We start from the raw sequence: 18,247 nt of genomic DNA, 5'->3' as shown, positions 1-18,247 counted from the left end.
GCTTTAGCGGTATGCTTAGGGTCATTGTCCTGCTGGAAGGTGAACTTCCGTCCCAGTCTCAAATCTCTGGAAGACAAACAGGTTTCCTTCAAGAAATTCCCTGCATTTAGCGCAATCATCATTCCTTCAATTCTGACCAGTTTCCCAGTCCCTGCTGATGAAAACATCCCCACAGCATGATGCTGCTGCCAACACAATGCTTCACTGTGGGGATAGGGTTCTCGGGAGGATGAGAGGTTTTGGGTTTGCGCCAGACACAGCGTTTTCCTTGATGGCCAAAAAGCTCAATTTTAGTCTCATCTAACCAGAGTACCATCTCCTATGCGTTTGGGGAGTCTCCCATATGCCTTTTGGAGAACACCAAACGTGTTTGCTTATTTTTTATCTTTAAGCAATGGCTACTCTTCCATAAAGCCCAGCTCTGTGGAGTGTACAGCTTAAAGTGGTCCTTTGGACAGACACTCCAATCTCTGCTGTGGAGCTTTGCAGCTCCTTCAGGGTTGTCTTTGGTCTCTTCCTTGCATCTGATTAATGCCCTCCTTGCCTGGTCTGTGAGTTTTGGTGGGTGGCCATCTTGGCAGGTTTGTTGTGGTGCCATATTCTTAAAAATGTTTAATAATTGATTTAATGGTGCTCCATGGGATGTTCAAAGTTTCGGATACTTTTTTATAACCCAACCCTGAGCTGTACTCCTTTGGTCGTCATGGTGCCGCTTGCTTAGTGGTGTTGCAGGCTCTGAGACTCTTTCATTTCACTTCACCAATTTGGACTATTTTGTGCATGTCCATTACATGAAAACCAAATAAAAACCTATTTAAATTACAGGTTGTAATGCAACAAAATAAGAATAACGCCAAGGGGGATGAATACTTTTGCAAGGCACTATAAGGCTGTAACAAAATGTGTAAAATGTCAAGGGGTCTGAATACTTTATGGATGCACTGTATATACACTGCTCAAAAAAATAAAGGGAACACTAAAATAACACATCCTAGATCTGAATGAATGAAATATTCTTATTAAATACTTTTTTCTTTACATAGTTGAATGTGCAGACAACAAAAATCACACAAAAATAATCAATGGAAATCAAATTTATCAACCCATAGAGGTCTGGATTTGGAGTCACACTCAAAATTGAAGTGGAATACCACACTACAGGCGGATCCAACTCTGATGTAATGTCCTTAAAACAAGTCAAAATGAGGCTGAGTAGTGTGTGTGGTCTCCACGTGCCTGTATGACCTCCCTACAACGCCTGGGCATGCTCCTGATGAGGTGGTGGATGGTCTCCTGAGGGATCTCCTCCCAGACCTGGACTAAAGCATCCGCCAACTCCTGGACAGTCTGTGGTGCAACGTGGCGTTGGTGGATGGAGCGAGACATGATGTCCCAGATGTACTCAATTGGATTCAGGTCTGGGGAACAGGCGGGCCAGTCCAAAGCATCAATGCCTTGCTCTTGCAGGAACTGCTGACACACTCCAGCCACATGAGGTCTAGCATTGTCTTGCATTAGGAGGAACCCAGGGCCAACCGCACCAGCATATGGTCTCACAAGGGGTCTACGCTGACAGACACAGCAAACCTTCTTGCCACACCTCGCATTGATGTGCCATCCTGGATGAGCTGCACTACCTGAGCCACTTGTGTGGGTTGTAGACTCCGTCTGATGCTACCACTAGAGTGAAAGCACCGCCAACATTCAAAAGTGACCAAAACATCAGCCAGGAAGCATAGGAACTGAGAAGTGGTCTGTGGTCACCACCTGCAGAACCACTCCTTTATTGGGGATGTCTTGCTAATTGCGTATAATTTCCACCTGTTGTCTATTCCATTTGCACAACAGCATGTGAAATTTATTGTCAGTGTTGCTTCCTAAGTGGACAGTTTGATTTCACAGAAGTGTGATGGACTTGGAGTTACATTGTGTTGTTTAAGTGTTCCCTTTATATTTTTGAGCAGTGTACATAAAGGTGCATATAAAGCACATGGGACATTAATAATCTTAAATTAGTTTTATGACTAATTTCAGAAATGACATTATTACGAAACTTAAGTTCACTAACAGAACATCTATATTATTAACACTCAAAGGCCATTACCTTTCTAAAAATACACATTCAAGGATCAGTCCCCCCTCGGGCTTAAAAATACCACTATTATATAATTGCTTTCCTACTGAACCTTAACAAGCATATCAGCCCAAAATAGCAGTCAGTCAGTTCGACCACTTCAGGACACGTAATAGAAATGCCTTTATCTCCCTAATGGTTGAGGTACAGCACCTCTAAAGGCTTCTTCCTAGAGTGTAAGTCAGGGGTCTCCAACTCTGTTCCTGTAGACAGAGCCTTGGTGTGTACAGGGTTTTGTTCCAACCCAGCTCCAAAAACACACTTCTTATTCACTCTGGATCTTAATATCTGGAATCAGATGTATTCGTGCTGGGCAGGAACAAAAGCCTACACCTCCATTTAGCTCTCCACGACCGAGAGTTGCAGATCACTCGCTTATTAGGAAACAAGGACGCTGTAGATTAGAGGGTGATTACGGGGAGTTTTAAATGGCTTAGATAATGACGATGTAGGCCAGGGGTGTCAAACTAAATTCCTGAAGGGCTAAGTGTCAGCGGGTTTTCGCTCCTCCCTTTGATTAGTTAGGAACTCCCCTCACCTGGTTGTTGGATTCATTTATGGCAGTCTAATTGGACATCAATTGAAAGGGAATAACAAAAACCAGGAAACACATGGCCCTCCGGGAATTGAGTTTGACACCCTGATGTAGGCTAATACAAAAAGTGACAAGACGTGCTTTTGGGCACTCACCGGCCTCTCCTGCTCCAGAATGGATGATTTCCCTGGCTCGTACTCAAATATACTCCTGGGTTCAGCGCGGTACTTTCTAGTGTCCACTTTCCTATCGGGAGGGCCCCACTGATTCCTGGTGCGAAAATAAATAAAAAAAACATCAGTGTGATCTTGGACCTAGTTTAAGATGAGACCTAGACCTAGGTAACACCTACGGTGAGGGTCTCAAGTGACTAGGCCTCGGTAAGGACAAAGCCTATGTCTAGGCCTACATTGCAGACTAGGCCTAAGATGTAGACTAACAGGCCATTGGTCTAGGACCAAGCGAAAGAAAACCAGATCGCAGTGTCTTACATGGTGTCGGGCGAGTCTCGCTCCCGGTCGCTGTCTCTGGACCTCAGCTGTAAGAGGGAGGGCTTGGGCGGAGGTGGCGGTGGCACGGGGGAGGGCTCCCTGAAGGTCCCGGGGCCTCCGTTGTCCGACGGGCTCTTGGCCAGGGGCCGGTACGTTTGTGTCCTGGGGGGAGGGTAGGCCACGGTGGGGTTGGAGGACTGACCATATGTGTCTATAGATAGATAGGAGAGAGAGATATAGATAGAGAAATATAGAGATAGAGAGAGGAGAGAGAGGAGAGGAGAGAAGAGAGAGAAGAGAGGAGAGAAGAGAGAGAGAAGAGAGAGAAGAGAGAGAGAAGAGAGAGAGAAGAGAGAGAAGAGAGAGAGAAGAGAGAGAGGAGAGGAGAGGAGAGGAGAGAAGAGGAGAGGGGAGAGGGGAGAGAGAAGAGAGAGGAGAGGAGAGAGAGGAGAGAGAGGAGAGAGAGGAGAGAGAGAGGAGGAGAGGGGAGAGAGAAGAGAGAGAGGAGAGAGAGGAGAGAGAGAGGAGAGAGAAGAGAGAGAGGAGAGAGAAGAGAGAGGAGAGAGAAGAGAGAGGAGAGAGAAGAGAGAGGAGAGAGAAGAGAGAGAAGAGAGAGGAGAGGAGAGAGGAGAGGAGAGAGGAGAGGAGAGAGGAGAGGAGAGAGGAGAGGAGAGAGGAGAGGAGAGAGGAGAGAAGAGAAGAGAGAGGAGAGGAGAGAAGAGAGGAGAGGAGAGAAGAGGAGAGGAGAGGAGGAGAGGAGAGGAGGAGAGGGAAGGAGGAGAGGGAAGGAGAGAGGAGAGAAGAGAGAGAAGAGAGGAGAGAAGAGAGAGAGGAGAGGAGAGAGAGGAGAGGAGAGGAGAGGGGAGAGAGGAGAGGAGAGAGGAGAGGAGAGGAGAGAGGAGAGAGAGGAGAGAGAGGAGAGGAGAGAGAGAGGAGAGAGAGAGAGGAAAGAGAGAGAGAGGAGAGAGGAGAGAGAGGAGAGAGAGGAGAGAGAGGAGAGAGATGGAGAGAGAGATATGGAGAGAGAGAGAGGAGAGAAGAGAGAAGAGAGAGAAATAGAGAAAGAGGTGGAGGAAGAATAGAGAGAGAGAGATATGGTGGGGTGGGAAAAATAGAAAGAGAGCGATAAAGACAGAAAGAGTGAAAAGAAAGGAGAAGAAGGGGCTGGTAAACTAAGCATTCTTGTGAGTCAGGTGTTTTCATTGTCCTTGAACACAGGACAACGTGACGAACCAGCGGCATACATTTGAATCTTCAAGAAGAGATCTTTGAGACGCTTACCACTGTCACCGCTGACAGTGTATGTGGCGTTGTACGAGTCGGCATAGTCGTCATCTGTAAAAACACGGAAGAAGGTGAGCAGAACACACACACCCTGCCGAGAGCACCCTTTTCCCCGCCTCCATTTGTACGCACACACACACATAGATTCCCTACCTCCATTACTGCAGAAATATTCTGCCCGTCTCAGGGAAAACATCAGTGCGCACACTAAGGCACCCTAGGTAGCTTATCAGCTGGGTGAATACTGAAGATCAAAGTATAAGGACCCAGGATAATGAAGGGCTGACTATTGACATAAACCTTTGAGAACTACAATATACTGTGTGTATGTATGTGTGTGTGTGTGTGTGTGTGTGTTGTTAAGAACAAATATGCCTTGTATTGACTATGTGATTTGGTGACGCCCACACAACAGTGCAGCGATCGCGGCAGTGCATCTGTAGGTTCGATTTAGACACCGCTTCTCCCACTCAGTCCCTTCCTCTTCTTTCTCTTTCTATTGCCCTCCTTGTATCCGTCTCAGTCCTTCCCTCTTCTTTCTCTTTCTATTGCCCTCCCTGTATCCGTCTCAGTCTCTCCCCCTTCTACACTCTGTCTCTCTGTCTAATGAGTTCTGGCTCAAAAAGGGCACATAGAGAAACCCACACACACAAACACAATACATGCATGTCCATCCACACACACACACATACACTACATGACCAAAAGTATGTGGACACCTGCTGAACATCTCATTCCAAAATCAAGGGCATTAATATGGAGTTGGTCCCCCCTTTGCTGGTATAACAGCCTCCATTCCTCTGGGAAGGCTTTCCATTAGATGGAACATTGCTGCGGGGAATTGCTTCTAGTCAGCCACAAGAGCATTAGTGAGTTCGGGCACTGACGTTGGGCGATTAGGCCTGGCTTGCAGTCGGCGATCCAATTAATCCCAACGATGTTCGATGGGGTTGAGGTCAGGGCTCTATGCGGGCCAGTCAAGTTCTTCCACACCGATCTCGACAACTCATTTCTGTATGGACCTCACTTTGTGCACGGGGGCATTCTCATGCTGAAACAGGAAAGGGCCTTCCCCAAACATTTGCCACAAAGTTGGAAGTGCAGAATCGTCTAGAATGTCAGTGTATGCTGTAGCGTTAAGATTTCCCTTCACTGGAATTAAGGGGACTAGCCCAAACCATGAAAAACTGCCCCACACCATTTTTCCTCCTCCACCAAACTTTACAGTTGCCACTATTCATTGGGGCAGGTCCCGTTCTCCTGGCATCCGCCAAACCTAGAGTTGTCCGTCAGACTGCCAGATAGCGAAGCGTGATTCATCACTCCAGAGAACGCATTTTCACTGCTCCAATCGCAGCGAGCTTTACACCACTCCAGCCGATGCTTGGCATTGCGCATGGTGATCTTAGGCTGAAACCCATTTCATGAAGCTCACGACGAACAGTTCTTGTGCTGACGTTGCTTCCAGAAGCAGTTTGGAACTCGGTAGTGAGTGTTGCAACGGAGGACAGACAATTTTTTACACCCTATGCGCTCCAGCACTCAGCGGACCCGTTCTGTGAGCTTGTGTGGCCTACCACTTCGTGGCCGAGCTGTTGTTGCTCCTAGACGTTTCCACTTCACAATAACAGCACTTACAGTTGACCGGGGGATCTAGCAGGGCAGAAATTTGACAAACTGACTTGTTGGGAAGTTGGCATCCTTTGACGGCACCACGTTGAAAGTCACTGAGCTCTTCAGTAAGGCCATTCTACTGCCAATGTTTGTCTATGGAGATTGCATGGCTGTGCGCTCGATTTTATACACCTGTCAGCAACGGGTGCGGCTGAAATAACCGAATCCACTCATTTTAAGGGATGTCCAGATCTTTTTGTATATATAGTGCACCCCCCCCTGTCATATTAGGCACATGGGACCAATAAAATGGGATGACCGTACACATTGCAATGGACACAGTGTACGGTCTCCTCCAGTCTACTGTACATCCACCCCACCTGCTTTGTGAACCATGTGGATCTGCTTGAACATGGTCTTGTACCAGTCCTTCGGCCTATCCACCGTCTGTGGGGAGAGAGAAAACAATCAGAAATCAATGTAGGCTACGGACAGACGGACAGATAGGCAGGCAGGCAGACGGGCGGCCAGAGAGGCGGATCGATGGATGGATAGATGGATGGATGGACAGGACACGTGCAAAGAAAAGTCTGTGTGCATAGCCACGTGTTTTTGTTTGTCACGCACACACACTCCCACACACTCAGTCATCGGTCATCGGCTGACAGCGGAAGTTCATTTCTTGGCCAGTCGATAGCATTGACCGCAACCGCGACCTGACTAGTGTGTGCGTATGTGTGTGTGTGTGTTTGACCAGACGTACCCAGATGGCCCAAGCCTGGCTACACCCCCGCTAATACCATGGTTACCAGCGAGGGGCCAGAAACATTTTCCGCACAGCGCATCTGTCTCTCTCTCTGCCTCTCTCCCCTTCTCCATGCGCTTCACAATAGAGCGAGGACTAGTGTCTGAAGTACTGTTATAGACGGCTGAGATACATACACACTTGGATGCGGGTACACACACACACACACACACACACAGAGAGAGAGAGAGACAGAGAGAGAGAGAGAGAGAAAAAGGCTGCTCATTGCCCTGTAGTACAATAACGAGGACTTTGACTAAGTCCCTAATTATAGCTAGCGGACATAAAAAGGTAGGGAGAGAGAAAAAGGGTGAGAGAGAGAGAAAGGGCTCTGAATAAGGGGTCTAAAGCTGCTGACATCTCAAAAGCATTCCTCCCACTGGGCCCTGCTCACATATCAGAAGCAGACAGGGATAGTCAGGGCCAGAGGTACTCCACGTTCCCCAAGGAAAAACACAATGGTGAGTCATGAAACTCCACAACACACATTGAGTGCATCCCAAACGGCCCCCTGTTCCCTACATCGTGCACTACTTTTGGCCAAGCTACATGGGTTCCGGTCAATAGTGGTGCACTATAAAGGGAATCGTGTGCCGTGTGGGACAGAGCCACCGTCCACGACCACCAGATATGGAATACAGGCTTACTGCTCTGTAGCGAAATTCATCCCACTTAAAATGAAACAGAGCTTTTAAGCCTTCTTAAAATGTGTTCTTAAAGTAGGTGTCCAAAGAGTTTGTTTTGTTGCACTTGTCTTGTCTGTATGCCTGCGTGTACATGCATGCGTGCGTGTGTGTGACTGTGTGGGTCCTCGCCTCACCGTGCGAATGGCGATTGGGATGCCCGTGTCATCCACGGGGCCGATGCCCTCGTAGTGGGGCGCCTTGATGACCGACACCCTCTTCTCTTCCTCTGAAAAGCGGGCGATGGGCACCGTGCTGCTCACACTGGTGTGGCCCGACATCACCGACTCTGAACCTTCTTTATGGTGTGTGTGTGTGTATAGTGTAGAGTAGTATGTGGAAGGGGAGAGAAGAAGAGAAAAAAAGGGATGAATAGAGGAAGGAAGAGAGGACAGTGAACTGACGTGAGTGATTTGGATGGGCTGGGCCAGAAAACACACAAACGTACACGCTCTCCTTACATTCTGCATTTCATACAGACGTACACACGCAGTCACACACACACAAACAAACGTACTAAACAGCAGCCCCCTCACCACACACACACTCTTATCCACAATGTTGGTTAGCCAATCACTTCAGAGTAATGGGGAAACAAGTGTATTAGAGATATCCACTGAGTATACCAAACATTAAGAACAACTTCCTAATATTGAGTTGCACCCCCCCCCCCAATTTTGACATCAGAACAGCCTCAAATCGTCAAGGATTGGACTCAGCAAGGTGTTGAAAGTGTTCCACAGGGATGCTGGCCCATGTTCACTCCAATGCTTCCCACAGTTGTGTCAAGTTGGCTGGATGTCCTTTGGGTGGTGGACCATTCTTGATACACACAGGGAAAATGTTGAGCATGAAAAACCCAAGTGTCTCAAGGCTTAAAAATCCTACTTCAAAATCCTACTCCGTCTCCCCCCCTTCATCTACGCTGATTGAAGTGTCATCAACAAGGGATCATAGCTTTCACCTGGTCAGTGTCATGGAAAGAGGTGTTCCTAATGCTTTGTACACTCAGTGTGTATACAGTGTGTCCAGTATATCATAGTAAATGTAGGGCTGTGCAACGCTGATGCGAGTTATGAGCCGATAAGCATATTCCCACTGCCAGGTCCACTTTGTCAGCCATTCATTTCCCACTGTGCTCCCCTATCGATTAGGTCCCGTCTGCCTCTAATGGGTGTAAATACATCATATCCTGCAAACCTCAATAGTCCCATTACATAAACTAACTAGACAAGTGCATTAAAGAGCCATTATCTCTGGGCGGTAGTAATAGTGAGGGGATCAACATCAGAACAAAGTCAAAGATTGGGTTTAAGGTAAATCACCGCAGTGTCGTGACTACGCGTACATTCACAGACATCAGAATACCGGTAATCAGTTGGCTTACTTTGTGTGGAGGCGTACATTGTGGTTCAGGACCGTTCTTAGCGTAAGAGTTCCTGGTTATGTAGTGGTTGATTGAATTTTTTTTGTTTTGTCAAGCCTTATTCTGTGCTCATTATTTTCTTTAAAAGGTAGACTCAGCAATATGGCACTGTGGTTCATATCAGAACAAATGCCTGCTTGCACAAGACAAAAATTCTAAAATCAGCCCAGGCTGACACAGGTCGGGATCCCCGCTCTCACCTGCGCTCCGACTCTGCATGTGAACCACCCCTGGGCTGAACGAGGCGGGGAGAGGGGGGTAGGCCGGGGGTGAGGAGGGTCTCTGGGGGTGGGGCGGACTTCCATTCATAGCCACTTGAATAGCTTGGCCCTGGAGGGGACAGAGAGTGAGAGAAAAAGAGAGAGCGAGGGGAGATGAAGAGTGAGAGAAAAAGAGAGAAGACAGACAGACAGACAGACAGGACATCAGAACCAGAGGGTAAAAGTTTATAGCTGTCAAAACTGATGAGACAGACACCCGCATGATATCAGCTGGTTAAGAATCAAAGACTCGCTACTAAGAATCGATGAGTCTGTAATAAGAACAGGTTACCAGTAAGACTGAAATAACCATACGAGTAGATTTTAAGGGCCAAAGTGAAATAGGTCAATCTGATTGTTAGGAGAGGAGTGCAACAGACAGTATTGGAAAATCGTGCTGCATCAGAGAGAACATAAACAGGTTAGTTCAAAGGAAGTAGTCGAGTAGCTGGAAATAAACAAACATGGGCTTACTGCAATCAGGGATGTCCTTATTGGTTAGAAACGACACAGTGCAAACATAGAAGACTGTGTCACATCACTGTCACATTGAAAGACCAACAATCAAAACTCCCACAATGATTTAACAGACATAGGAAAGAAGTTGTAGTGCCTAAGAGTTAATGGCAGTTGGACAAATCCTCACATTTTGGTATGTGAGAAACACACACAAAAGACACGTCACATAGGTGGGACCACGGCGCACAAAGACGTTGTTAGACTAAACCCTCAGAAGAGAGAGAAGGGAGATGTTATGACAGGGACAAGGGGGTAGGGCATACAAGAGCGCCTCACTCAAAGACGGGTGAGTGGATTAGTTGGAGGAGCCTGTAAACACTGGAATGTCTGGGTGGGTAACAGGTTTGGGGGCTGGGGGGGGGGACTCAAGCTTCCTTGGTGTAGCCAGTAGTTAGCGACGTTGTGGGGGTGGGGGGGGGGGATAGTTACGTTAGTGGCAGCAGCGGCGGAGGTTAGCGGCGGCGCCTCGTCGTTGCCCGTGGTGGACGCGGAGGTCGACATGTGGCTGAGGGTGGGCGAGGGTGTGGGAGACACGCCGGGGGAGTCTAGGCTGAAGATCTGGAGCTCCTCCAGGAGGCCTGCCATGGAGGATGAGTACTGGCTGAGCTCTGACACTGTCACTGGGGAGAGCGAGGGTGACATGCCCCCCATACATCCATCAGCACTAACCACGCTTACTTTAACCCCGCCGACTAGGCCAATTTTGTGCATTCGGTCCCCCCCACCGCGCCCCAAGGTGGCGTATGGGGATGGGGCGTACGGGGTGGGCGACAGGGCTTTGAAGCCCGCCAGGTAGTCCAGTGAGCCGGCGCTGTGGCGGTTGTAAGGTGAACGTCGGGCTCTGTGGTCGGGGAAGCAGGGGTGAGGAGGCGAGCCCTGGTAGGATGGAAGGGGGTTATGGAGGAGGAAGAAAGGGAGGGTGAGAGAGTTTAAACTGATGCGGCTGTGCATGGTTGGGTGGTCCAAACAGGACAGGAAGTGACACTGTGTGACAGGAAACGATGTGGTGTTTTGTCACACTGCATTATAGTGGGCAGACTGTTGTTACCTTCACTGTGGGGTAAGAGATTGGATTAGTGCAATCACGGTGTTTGAAGATATCGGACACTGAACAAAACACACTGTGCTTCTAAATCTGGCCATCCCCCAGACAAATGCACAAACACACGCACACAATCCCAGTTAGTCTGGTTGGTTGGTTGGTTGTGCCTGACAAACCACAGTGGTGCAGTTGAAGAATAACTGACAGAGGTTGATTAGGAAACTGGAAGTCAGTTATAGTACCACCACATTCGCTGCGGACGGTAGAGGTGGAACTGGAGGGGGGGCCTTCACCTTCCTGCCCTCCCCAGGGTCAGAAGCTGGGGCCTTGGGCTCCAGGGTAGGGGCCTTGGAGCCCGGTGGTTTGGGGTTCCGCGGGGCCATCTGGACGGAGAGAGAGGCTGTGTGCTGGCTTTGGGGGCCGATGGAGGAGTCTCTACGGGGGGGAAGGTTAGGGGGAGGAAGGGAGGTGGTGAGAGTCTCAGGCTGGGGGATGGGCTGGTGGGAGGGGGGATCAGGGATGGTGACGGGGGTGAGTCTGAGGGAGGACACCTTGCGCTCTGCAGCCTGAAGCTGGGTGGTGGTGGAGGAAGTAGCTGTGGAGGCTTTGACCTTGCTGGTGTCATTGGGGATGGGGTTGGCGAGGGGAGACTGAGGGTTTGTTTGTGGGGGCTGGGGGTTGGGTTCGGGTTCAGATTGGGGTGCAGAAGTGGTGATAGTAGTCTGATGGTGGGAGTAAGAAGACCTGCTCTTGACTGTGTAAGACTCTTTCAGGATGGCCTTCTCGTTGGAGAGGGCTAGCATCCCGGGTCCGAGGGTCTCGGCTAGGAGGGAGCTGTAGGAGGGGGGGATTGCACCTGTGGCGGGGGAGGGGTAGCTCTCTCTCCTAGGGGGCGGGAGGGGGACCTGATTGACAGCCTACGCAGCCAATTAGAATCAGAGAAAACAGCAAACAAACACACATTGTTTACCAATGGAATGATTGACATAAAAATCTTAGACAGACAAAATCCAGGCCAAAGTATAATACAAGAACAATACACCCTTGACCGGAATATATTCATTTTTTCCCTCTCTGTTGTAAACATTTTATGAGGTTGTGGTGCGATTTATTTTCCACTTTGACGCCAGCGTCACAAAAATGTGGCCTGGAATCAAATAAAGATCATTTTAGAAGATTGAAGAGATGTGTGGAGCCGACTGCTTCCTTGCTGCGTTTATCATCTTCCTCAAATGACGCATAAACACTGAACACACACTCCTCTGGAGAATGAAAGGAATCTTTGATTAGTCTCTACACAGCCGCTGGGGAAAACAACTTATCAACTTGAATCAACAGAAAAACTTCACAGGAAATTATCTGGAGGCACTGGTGGGGAAGGGATGAAGGAATAACACTGTAGGATTTATTCACATTATAAACTCCCTGATAAAGAATGATTCATACTGCTTTAATACTACGGATTCAACAATGGTAGCTTTGCCACCAAAATCAATCAGTGTGGTGTGAATACTCTGGTTAAAATGATTAAACACAGTAAAAAGCTGTATAGGAATTCAACAAGGCACAGTATGTGTGTGTATGTGTGTGTGTGTGTATATATTCACCTGTGTGGGGGACTTCTTGTCTTGCAGGTTTGGTCTAACGCTGCGGAAGCCCTTGGCGGCCAGGGAAGAACTGACGTCGTCGCCGTTCCTCAGGCCGTCGGTGCTACGCGACCTCCAAGCATCTGGATCACACACACACACACACACACACACACAGGTGACAGGCCTTACATAACAACTAGACCCCTTGATGCCAACACACGGTGTATCCCTTTTCACAACTAACAGTCAAAGATAAATTGGATATGAGAATTGTGTCAAGACGTACTACATTGAATGGTAGTTACCTGAATCTGACGAGTGAGAATCACTCCCTGTGAGGAGAAAATGAACACACATTAACATGTGACTTTTAGTATGCATGATCCTCAACAATAGGCAGCAAAAGAGACATTTGAATGGTGGGTTCAGTAGTTTGAACACATATCCAAATGAATGCGACAGACTGCTGAAAGAGGGTGAGAGGAACATTTAGGGAAGGAAAAGGGGACAACTCAATGATACATAGAAAGGACACAGTTAATATAGAGTGCTGTCAGAGGCATGTCTGTTCTACACAATCGATTTCTATCAGAATGTTCCCCAAGGTTGTGTTCTACACAATCTATTCTCATCTCAACGTTGTGCCCTTCTGAACGCAGCCCTTACAAAAGCCAATAGAGCCAAGAGACAAAGCCAGGACATTATGACCCAGGGCACGCGAGAGAGATAGAAACCAGGGTCGTGCTCATTCAGCACCAAACGCAACACATCAGAGTGAAAGGGGGAGGTACCACCTGAACTTTCCCAATAAGAAATGCTTGTTTTCCGTTGCAAAACGTTTTGCCACGCTGTGCCCTATTGAACATGACCCTGTGTTACCGTCCACAGGGTGTTTCTCTGTGCATGTGTGTTTGTGTGTGCACGCCCCTGTGTGTGTGTGTGTGTGTGTGTGTGTGTGTGTGTGTGTGTGTGTGTGTGTGTGTGTGGCGAGAGTGTTTCTCTGTGCGCATGTTTGTGTGTGTGTGTATATATATATATGTGTGTGTGTGTGTGTGTGTGTTGCGAGAGTGTTTCTCTGTGCGCATGTTTGTGTGTGCGCGTGTGTGTGTGTGTGCGTGTGTGTGTGTGTGTAGCCGGAACGAGCGTTGAAAATTTCATGAGGTGCGGAGGGTGTTTTGATATCCCTGGCAAGGCTTAATAGCTCTCGCCCGCTGCACGCCATCACCCAGGGAATTCTGGGGTATCCGGAGATATTTGGCGTTGACAGGATATGTCGTTAATAGCTGATGCCGCCGTGTGTGAAGCCGTTGTTGCCTTGCATTGTAATTTTGGGGGAAATGTCTTTCACTACGTTACCCATGAGCAACGTGGGGGAGCGGTCCATTACTTTTCAGGGCAGGGAAATTAAAACGCTAAAGTGTCCTGTCATGTGGTTTCACCCCCTACGGAGCGCTAGCTGGGTTCCTAAAACGAACAGCCTGAGGCAGGCCGCACTTCAATCTGTCATCTTGTTCTAAACAGCAGATTTGAGGTAGAAGTTGTGCTTAAACACAGTCCTAGGATCAGATTATTGTACATCTCAATCCTGATTTTAGTCATAGGGGATGGCATAATATCTGATCCTGTATCAGTGACTAGTGCACCAGACTAGGGTTTGTCAAATAGGTTTGGCCTCGGGACAAATTATTTTCTGAGCTAATAGTCAGTGGGCCAGAACATAATTAGCATATAATATTAGCACAGTTAATTGGCCTACACTACAAATTTAATAACATTTTTAACACATCTGATTACTACATAATAAATTCAGTGACAATAGCATAATAATTTTGCATCCTAAAAATCACCTTGGTTCTATTCAATGATAATTGTTGCCTATTTCTCTCTGCGTTGATTGGTGGGGAAAACCGCCTACTGTACGATACACTACTCTCTTAACGTCAACATTTGTTCAGAACAATTTCCTTGACAGCAAGATACAATGTCGCTCTCAAAAAGTATTGAAAATGGAAGTTTAAGGAACGTACACTGAGATACGCTTTAATATTACCATATTTTCCCAACGCCAAGCCAGTCTGTCTTATTTGCAATGAAAATGTTGCTGTTGGAAAAGAATTCAAATCGCAGACATCATTATGAATCTAAGCATGGAACTTTCAAAGTGGCCTTCTTGCCCCACACAGAGGTCCAACGCAGAAACATTGACGCGAGCTGCACCCACTTTTTTTTTTGGCTGACATTTTCTGTCACTTAAACCGGGTTAAATGTGCAGTGACAAGGAAGAGGATAAACAGTCGTGGACATGGACAAACTTGAGGCCTTTACAAAGAAGCTTGAGTTGTTGGATTTGGACTTGTCATCTGGAAGGCTACTGCACTTCAGCACACTGAAGAAACGACAGGCAGAGGGACCCGGTGGCAGCATTGTCACAGAAGTGACGGAAGATTTCACCAAGCAGGTGAGGGATCCCTTCTCCACCAGATTTGAAGACTAGAGCATGCCCGAGGATATTGTTGCATTTGTACGTGATCCTCTGAAAGTGGAGAATTATCGTCTCTTGCTAAGAAAACCATACCCTCGCTAGATGAGGCCGCAATTCAAACTGAGCTGATTGAATTACAGACATCGAGCCAAATCAAGGATGTGCTCAGGAGTGCTGAGATTTGGGGGGCATGCTCAGAGGAATACAGCACAAAAACACAGAAACGTACATTTTATGTGCTAACAATGTTTGCGGCGCCTTACACCTGCAAGTCCTCATTTTCCTCCATGAACGCAATATAGAGTCACGATAGGAACCGGCATTCACATAAATCAAATCGTGGACTGCCTGCACATCAAAATCACATCCATCTCACCCAACATCCACAAGATCGTTTGGGGAAATTCAACTTTTCCCATTGAGTAAGTAACTTAGTAGCCTATATAAAACTGTATTTAGCAAATACTAATATTATTGTGAGTGTTTATCCGGGGGATATTTAAGTCTCAAGCGGACAGTATTTTATGTTTGTTCTGTCGTTACAGGAGCAGTCTATCCTGATAGACATTCAGACACAGACAGCACCTTTTTTTCCCCTTTAAATTATTGTTTTATGTAGGATGCTACATTTTTGGTCAGTTGCCATTGTAAGTAGGCCTCTGGCTGAGGTAGGCCAAGTTATTTGATTTAGGCCTAGGCTCTGAAGAAATAGACTCCAATCATGCCCTCTTGTTGTTTGTGAATTAAAATGAAGATTTTTGTTGAAATCAATCACTCAACTGGTGTAGTTCTTCTCCATCTGTTGCTGTGCAAAACTTGCATAACAACTTAGCTATATTTTCAGCACCAGGTGCTGTTCACCTCCTATTGATTGCGCTGGGGTTGCAGCTTTACGTTTCAGCATCACAAAAATGGTCCGTTGCCTGCTTTATTAGTTGACTGTGTTCTTCATTCTCTCTCCTCATGAATGAAGTTAAATGTAACTATTGCATTATGTAGGTAGCATAAGAGATATTCAGAATTCATTTGTGGGGCCAAATGATATTGCTGGCAGGCAAGATTTGGCCCGCGTGCCACCAGTTGGGGAACCGTGCTTTACACTGTTCAATACAAGCAATATTTGTGTTTGATATCAGTCTATGAATTAATAAACACACAAAATCCCTGTCGGTATCCCACTAGATCCAAGTTCAGAGCAGAAATGGTAAGAGTGAGTCAGGGTTGCTATGGTTTCGAGCCACCACAGTACCATTTTTAGTGGTCACGCCCAACCGTGTACAGTGCACACATCCGCTGCAAAGCAGGTTGGGAATTCCCTCTTAACTCAAACAGAGCCCAGTCTTACCCAATCACAGCAAAGCTCTGAGAAACTGACATGAGGAAAAGAGAGTGATATTGAGTGATAGCAGAGGAGAAAGGAGACGGAAAGGAGTGACAGATAGTGAGAAGGACGCTGGTCCCGGAGGATGACAAACAACGGTTTGTCACAGGGAGTCAGACAAGTGAAAGCAACAGGAAGTGAATGATGTCAAGGCGGTAGAAGGGATGAGGTGGAAGAAAAGACAACATTTGAACAAAGGGGCCATTTATGTCTTGATAGAACATGAAACCCCACCAAGGAATCTATTAAATAGAATGGAATCTTAATAAAATTAACAACTGTGACAGTAATTTACTCAATTACAGTGCATTCGGAAAGTATTCAGAAACATCAACTTTTTCCACATTTTGTTATGTTACAGCCTTATTCTAAAAATGTATTAAGTCGTTCATTTCCTTCATAATGACAAAGCAAAAACACGTTTTTAGAAATGTTTGCAAATGAATTAAAAACTGAAATATCACCTTTTCTTATCTTATAATTAAGTCTATGATTTGCATTTGTCAGCAGCTCTTCGCTGTGCTTCAAGCATCGAGCTGTTTATGACTTCAAGCCTATCAACTCCCGAGATGAGGCTGGAAATACTATAGTGCCTATAAGAACATCCAATAATCAAAGGTACAGTGCCTTGCGAAAGTATTCGGCCCCCTTGAACTTTGCGACCTTTTGCCACATTTCAGGCTTCAAACATAAAGATATAAAACTGTATTTTTTTGTGAAGAATCAACAACAAGTGGGACACAATCATGAAGTGGAATGACATTTATTGGATATTTCAAACTTTTTTAACAAATCAAAAACTGAAAAATTGGGCGTGCAAAAATATTCAGCCCCTTTACTTTCAGTGCAGCAAACTCTCTCCAGAAGTTCAGTGAGGATCTCTGAAAGATCCAATGTTGACCTAAATGACTAATGATGATAAATACAATCCACCTGTGTGTAATCAAGTCTCCGTATAAATGCACCTGCACTGTGATAGTCTCAGAGGTCCGTTAAAAGCGCAGAGAGCATCATGAAGAACAAGGAACACACCAGGCAGGTCCGAGATACTGTTGTGAAGAAGTTTAAAGCCGGATTTGGATACAAAAATATTTCCCAAGCTTTAAACATCCCAAGGAGCACTGTGCAAGCGATAATATTGAAATGGAAGGAGTATCAGACCACTGCAAATCTACCAAGACCTGGCCGTCCCTCTAAACTTTCAGCTCATACAAGGAGAAGACTGATCAGAGATGCAGCCAAGAGGCCCATGATCACTCTGGATGAACTGCAGAGATCTACAGCTGAGGTGGGAGACTCTGTCCATAGGACAACAATCAGTCATATATTGCACAAATCTGGCCTTTATGGAAGAGTGGCAAGAAGAAAGCCATTTCTTAAAGATGTCCATAAAAAGTGTCATTTAAAGTTTGCCACAAGCCACCTGGGAGACACACCAAACATGTGGAAGAAGGTGCTCTGGTCAGATGAAACCAAAATGGAACTTTTTGGCAACAATGCAAAACGTTATGTTTGGCGTAAAAGCAACACAGCTCATCACCCTGAACACACCATAGCCACTGTCAAACATGGTGGTGGCAGCATCATGGTTTGGTCCTGCTTTTCTTCAGCAGGGACAGGGAAGATGGTTAAAATTGATGGGAAGATGGATGGAGCCAAATACAGGACCATTCTGGAAGAAAACCTGATGGAGTCTGCAAAAGACCTGAGACTGGGACGGAGATTTGTCTTCCAACAAGACAATGAGCCAAAACATAAAGCAAAATCTACAATGGAATGGTTCAAAAATAAACATATCCAGGTGTTAGAATGGCCAAGTCAAAGTCCAGACCTGAATCCAATCGAGAATCTGTGGAAAGAACTGAAAACTGCTGTTCACAAATGCTCTCCATCCAACCTCACTGAGCTCGAGCTGTTTTGCAAGGAGGAATGGGAAAAAATGTCAGTCTCTCGATGTGCAAAACTGATAGAGACATACCCCAAGCGACTTACAGCTGTAATC

At 46.7% G+C, this 18,247-nt stretch overlaps 1 protein-coding gene and 1 pseudogene across 50 annotated transcripts in view; one reads left to right on the top strand and one right to left on the bottom strand.

Moving 5' to 3' along the window:
- sorbs2a (sorbin and SH3 domain containing 2a) overlaps positions 1-18,247 on the bottom strand; it is a 133,602-nt gene that overhangs the window by 30,559 nt on the left and 84,796 nt on the right. For 13 of the 50 annotated variants that reach the window (XM_090187371.1, XM_090187368.1, XM_090187370.1 and 10 more), the window contains 8 exons: positions 12,688-12,714; positions 12,401-12,522; positions 9,173-9,302; positions 7,684-7,844; positions 6,439-6,505; positions 4,442-4,495; positions 3,161-3,371; positions 2,825-2,939 (listed from right to left, as the gene is read on the bottom strand). In XM_090187371.1, coding sequence (XP_090043497.1) covers positions 2,825-2,939; positions 3,161-3,371; positions 4,442-4,495; positions 6,439-6,505; positions 7,684-7,844; positions 9,173-9,302; positions 12,401-12,522; positions 12,688-12,714 — 887 coding nt within the window. Of the gene's footprint in view, positions 1-2,824; positions 2,940-3,160; positions 3,372-4,441; positions 4,496-6,438; positions 6,506-7,683; positions 7,845-9,172; positions 9,303-10,180; positions 10,628-11,035; positions 11,711-12,400; positions 12,523-12,687; positions 12,715-18,247 lie in introns of those variants that run through there. The other 37 variants (XM_090187367.1, XM_090187325.1, XM_090187354.1 and 34 more) reach the window with 9 other exon arrangements.
- On the top strand, positions 14,612-15,290 carry LOC149980132 (zinc finger BED domain-containing protein 5-like; annotated as a pseudogene).

The sequence above is a fragment of the Oncorhynchus mykiss genome, chromosome 10, assembly GCF_057628025.1.
Source record: "Oncorhynchus mykiss isolate SJ-2025 chromosome 10, ASM5762802v1, whole genome shotgun sequence".
Taxonomy (NCBI): domain Eukaryota; kingdom Metazoa; phylum Chordata; class Actinopteri; order Salmoniformes; family Salmonidae; genus Oncorhynchus; species Oncorhynchus mykiss.
This window is presented reverse-complemented; position numbering and strand designations above follow the sequence as displayed.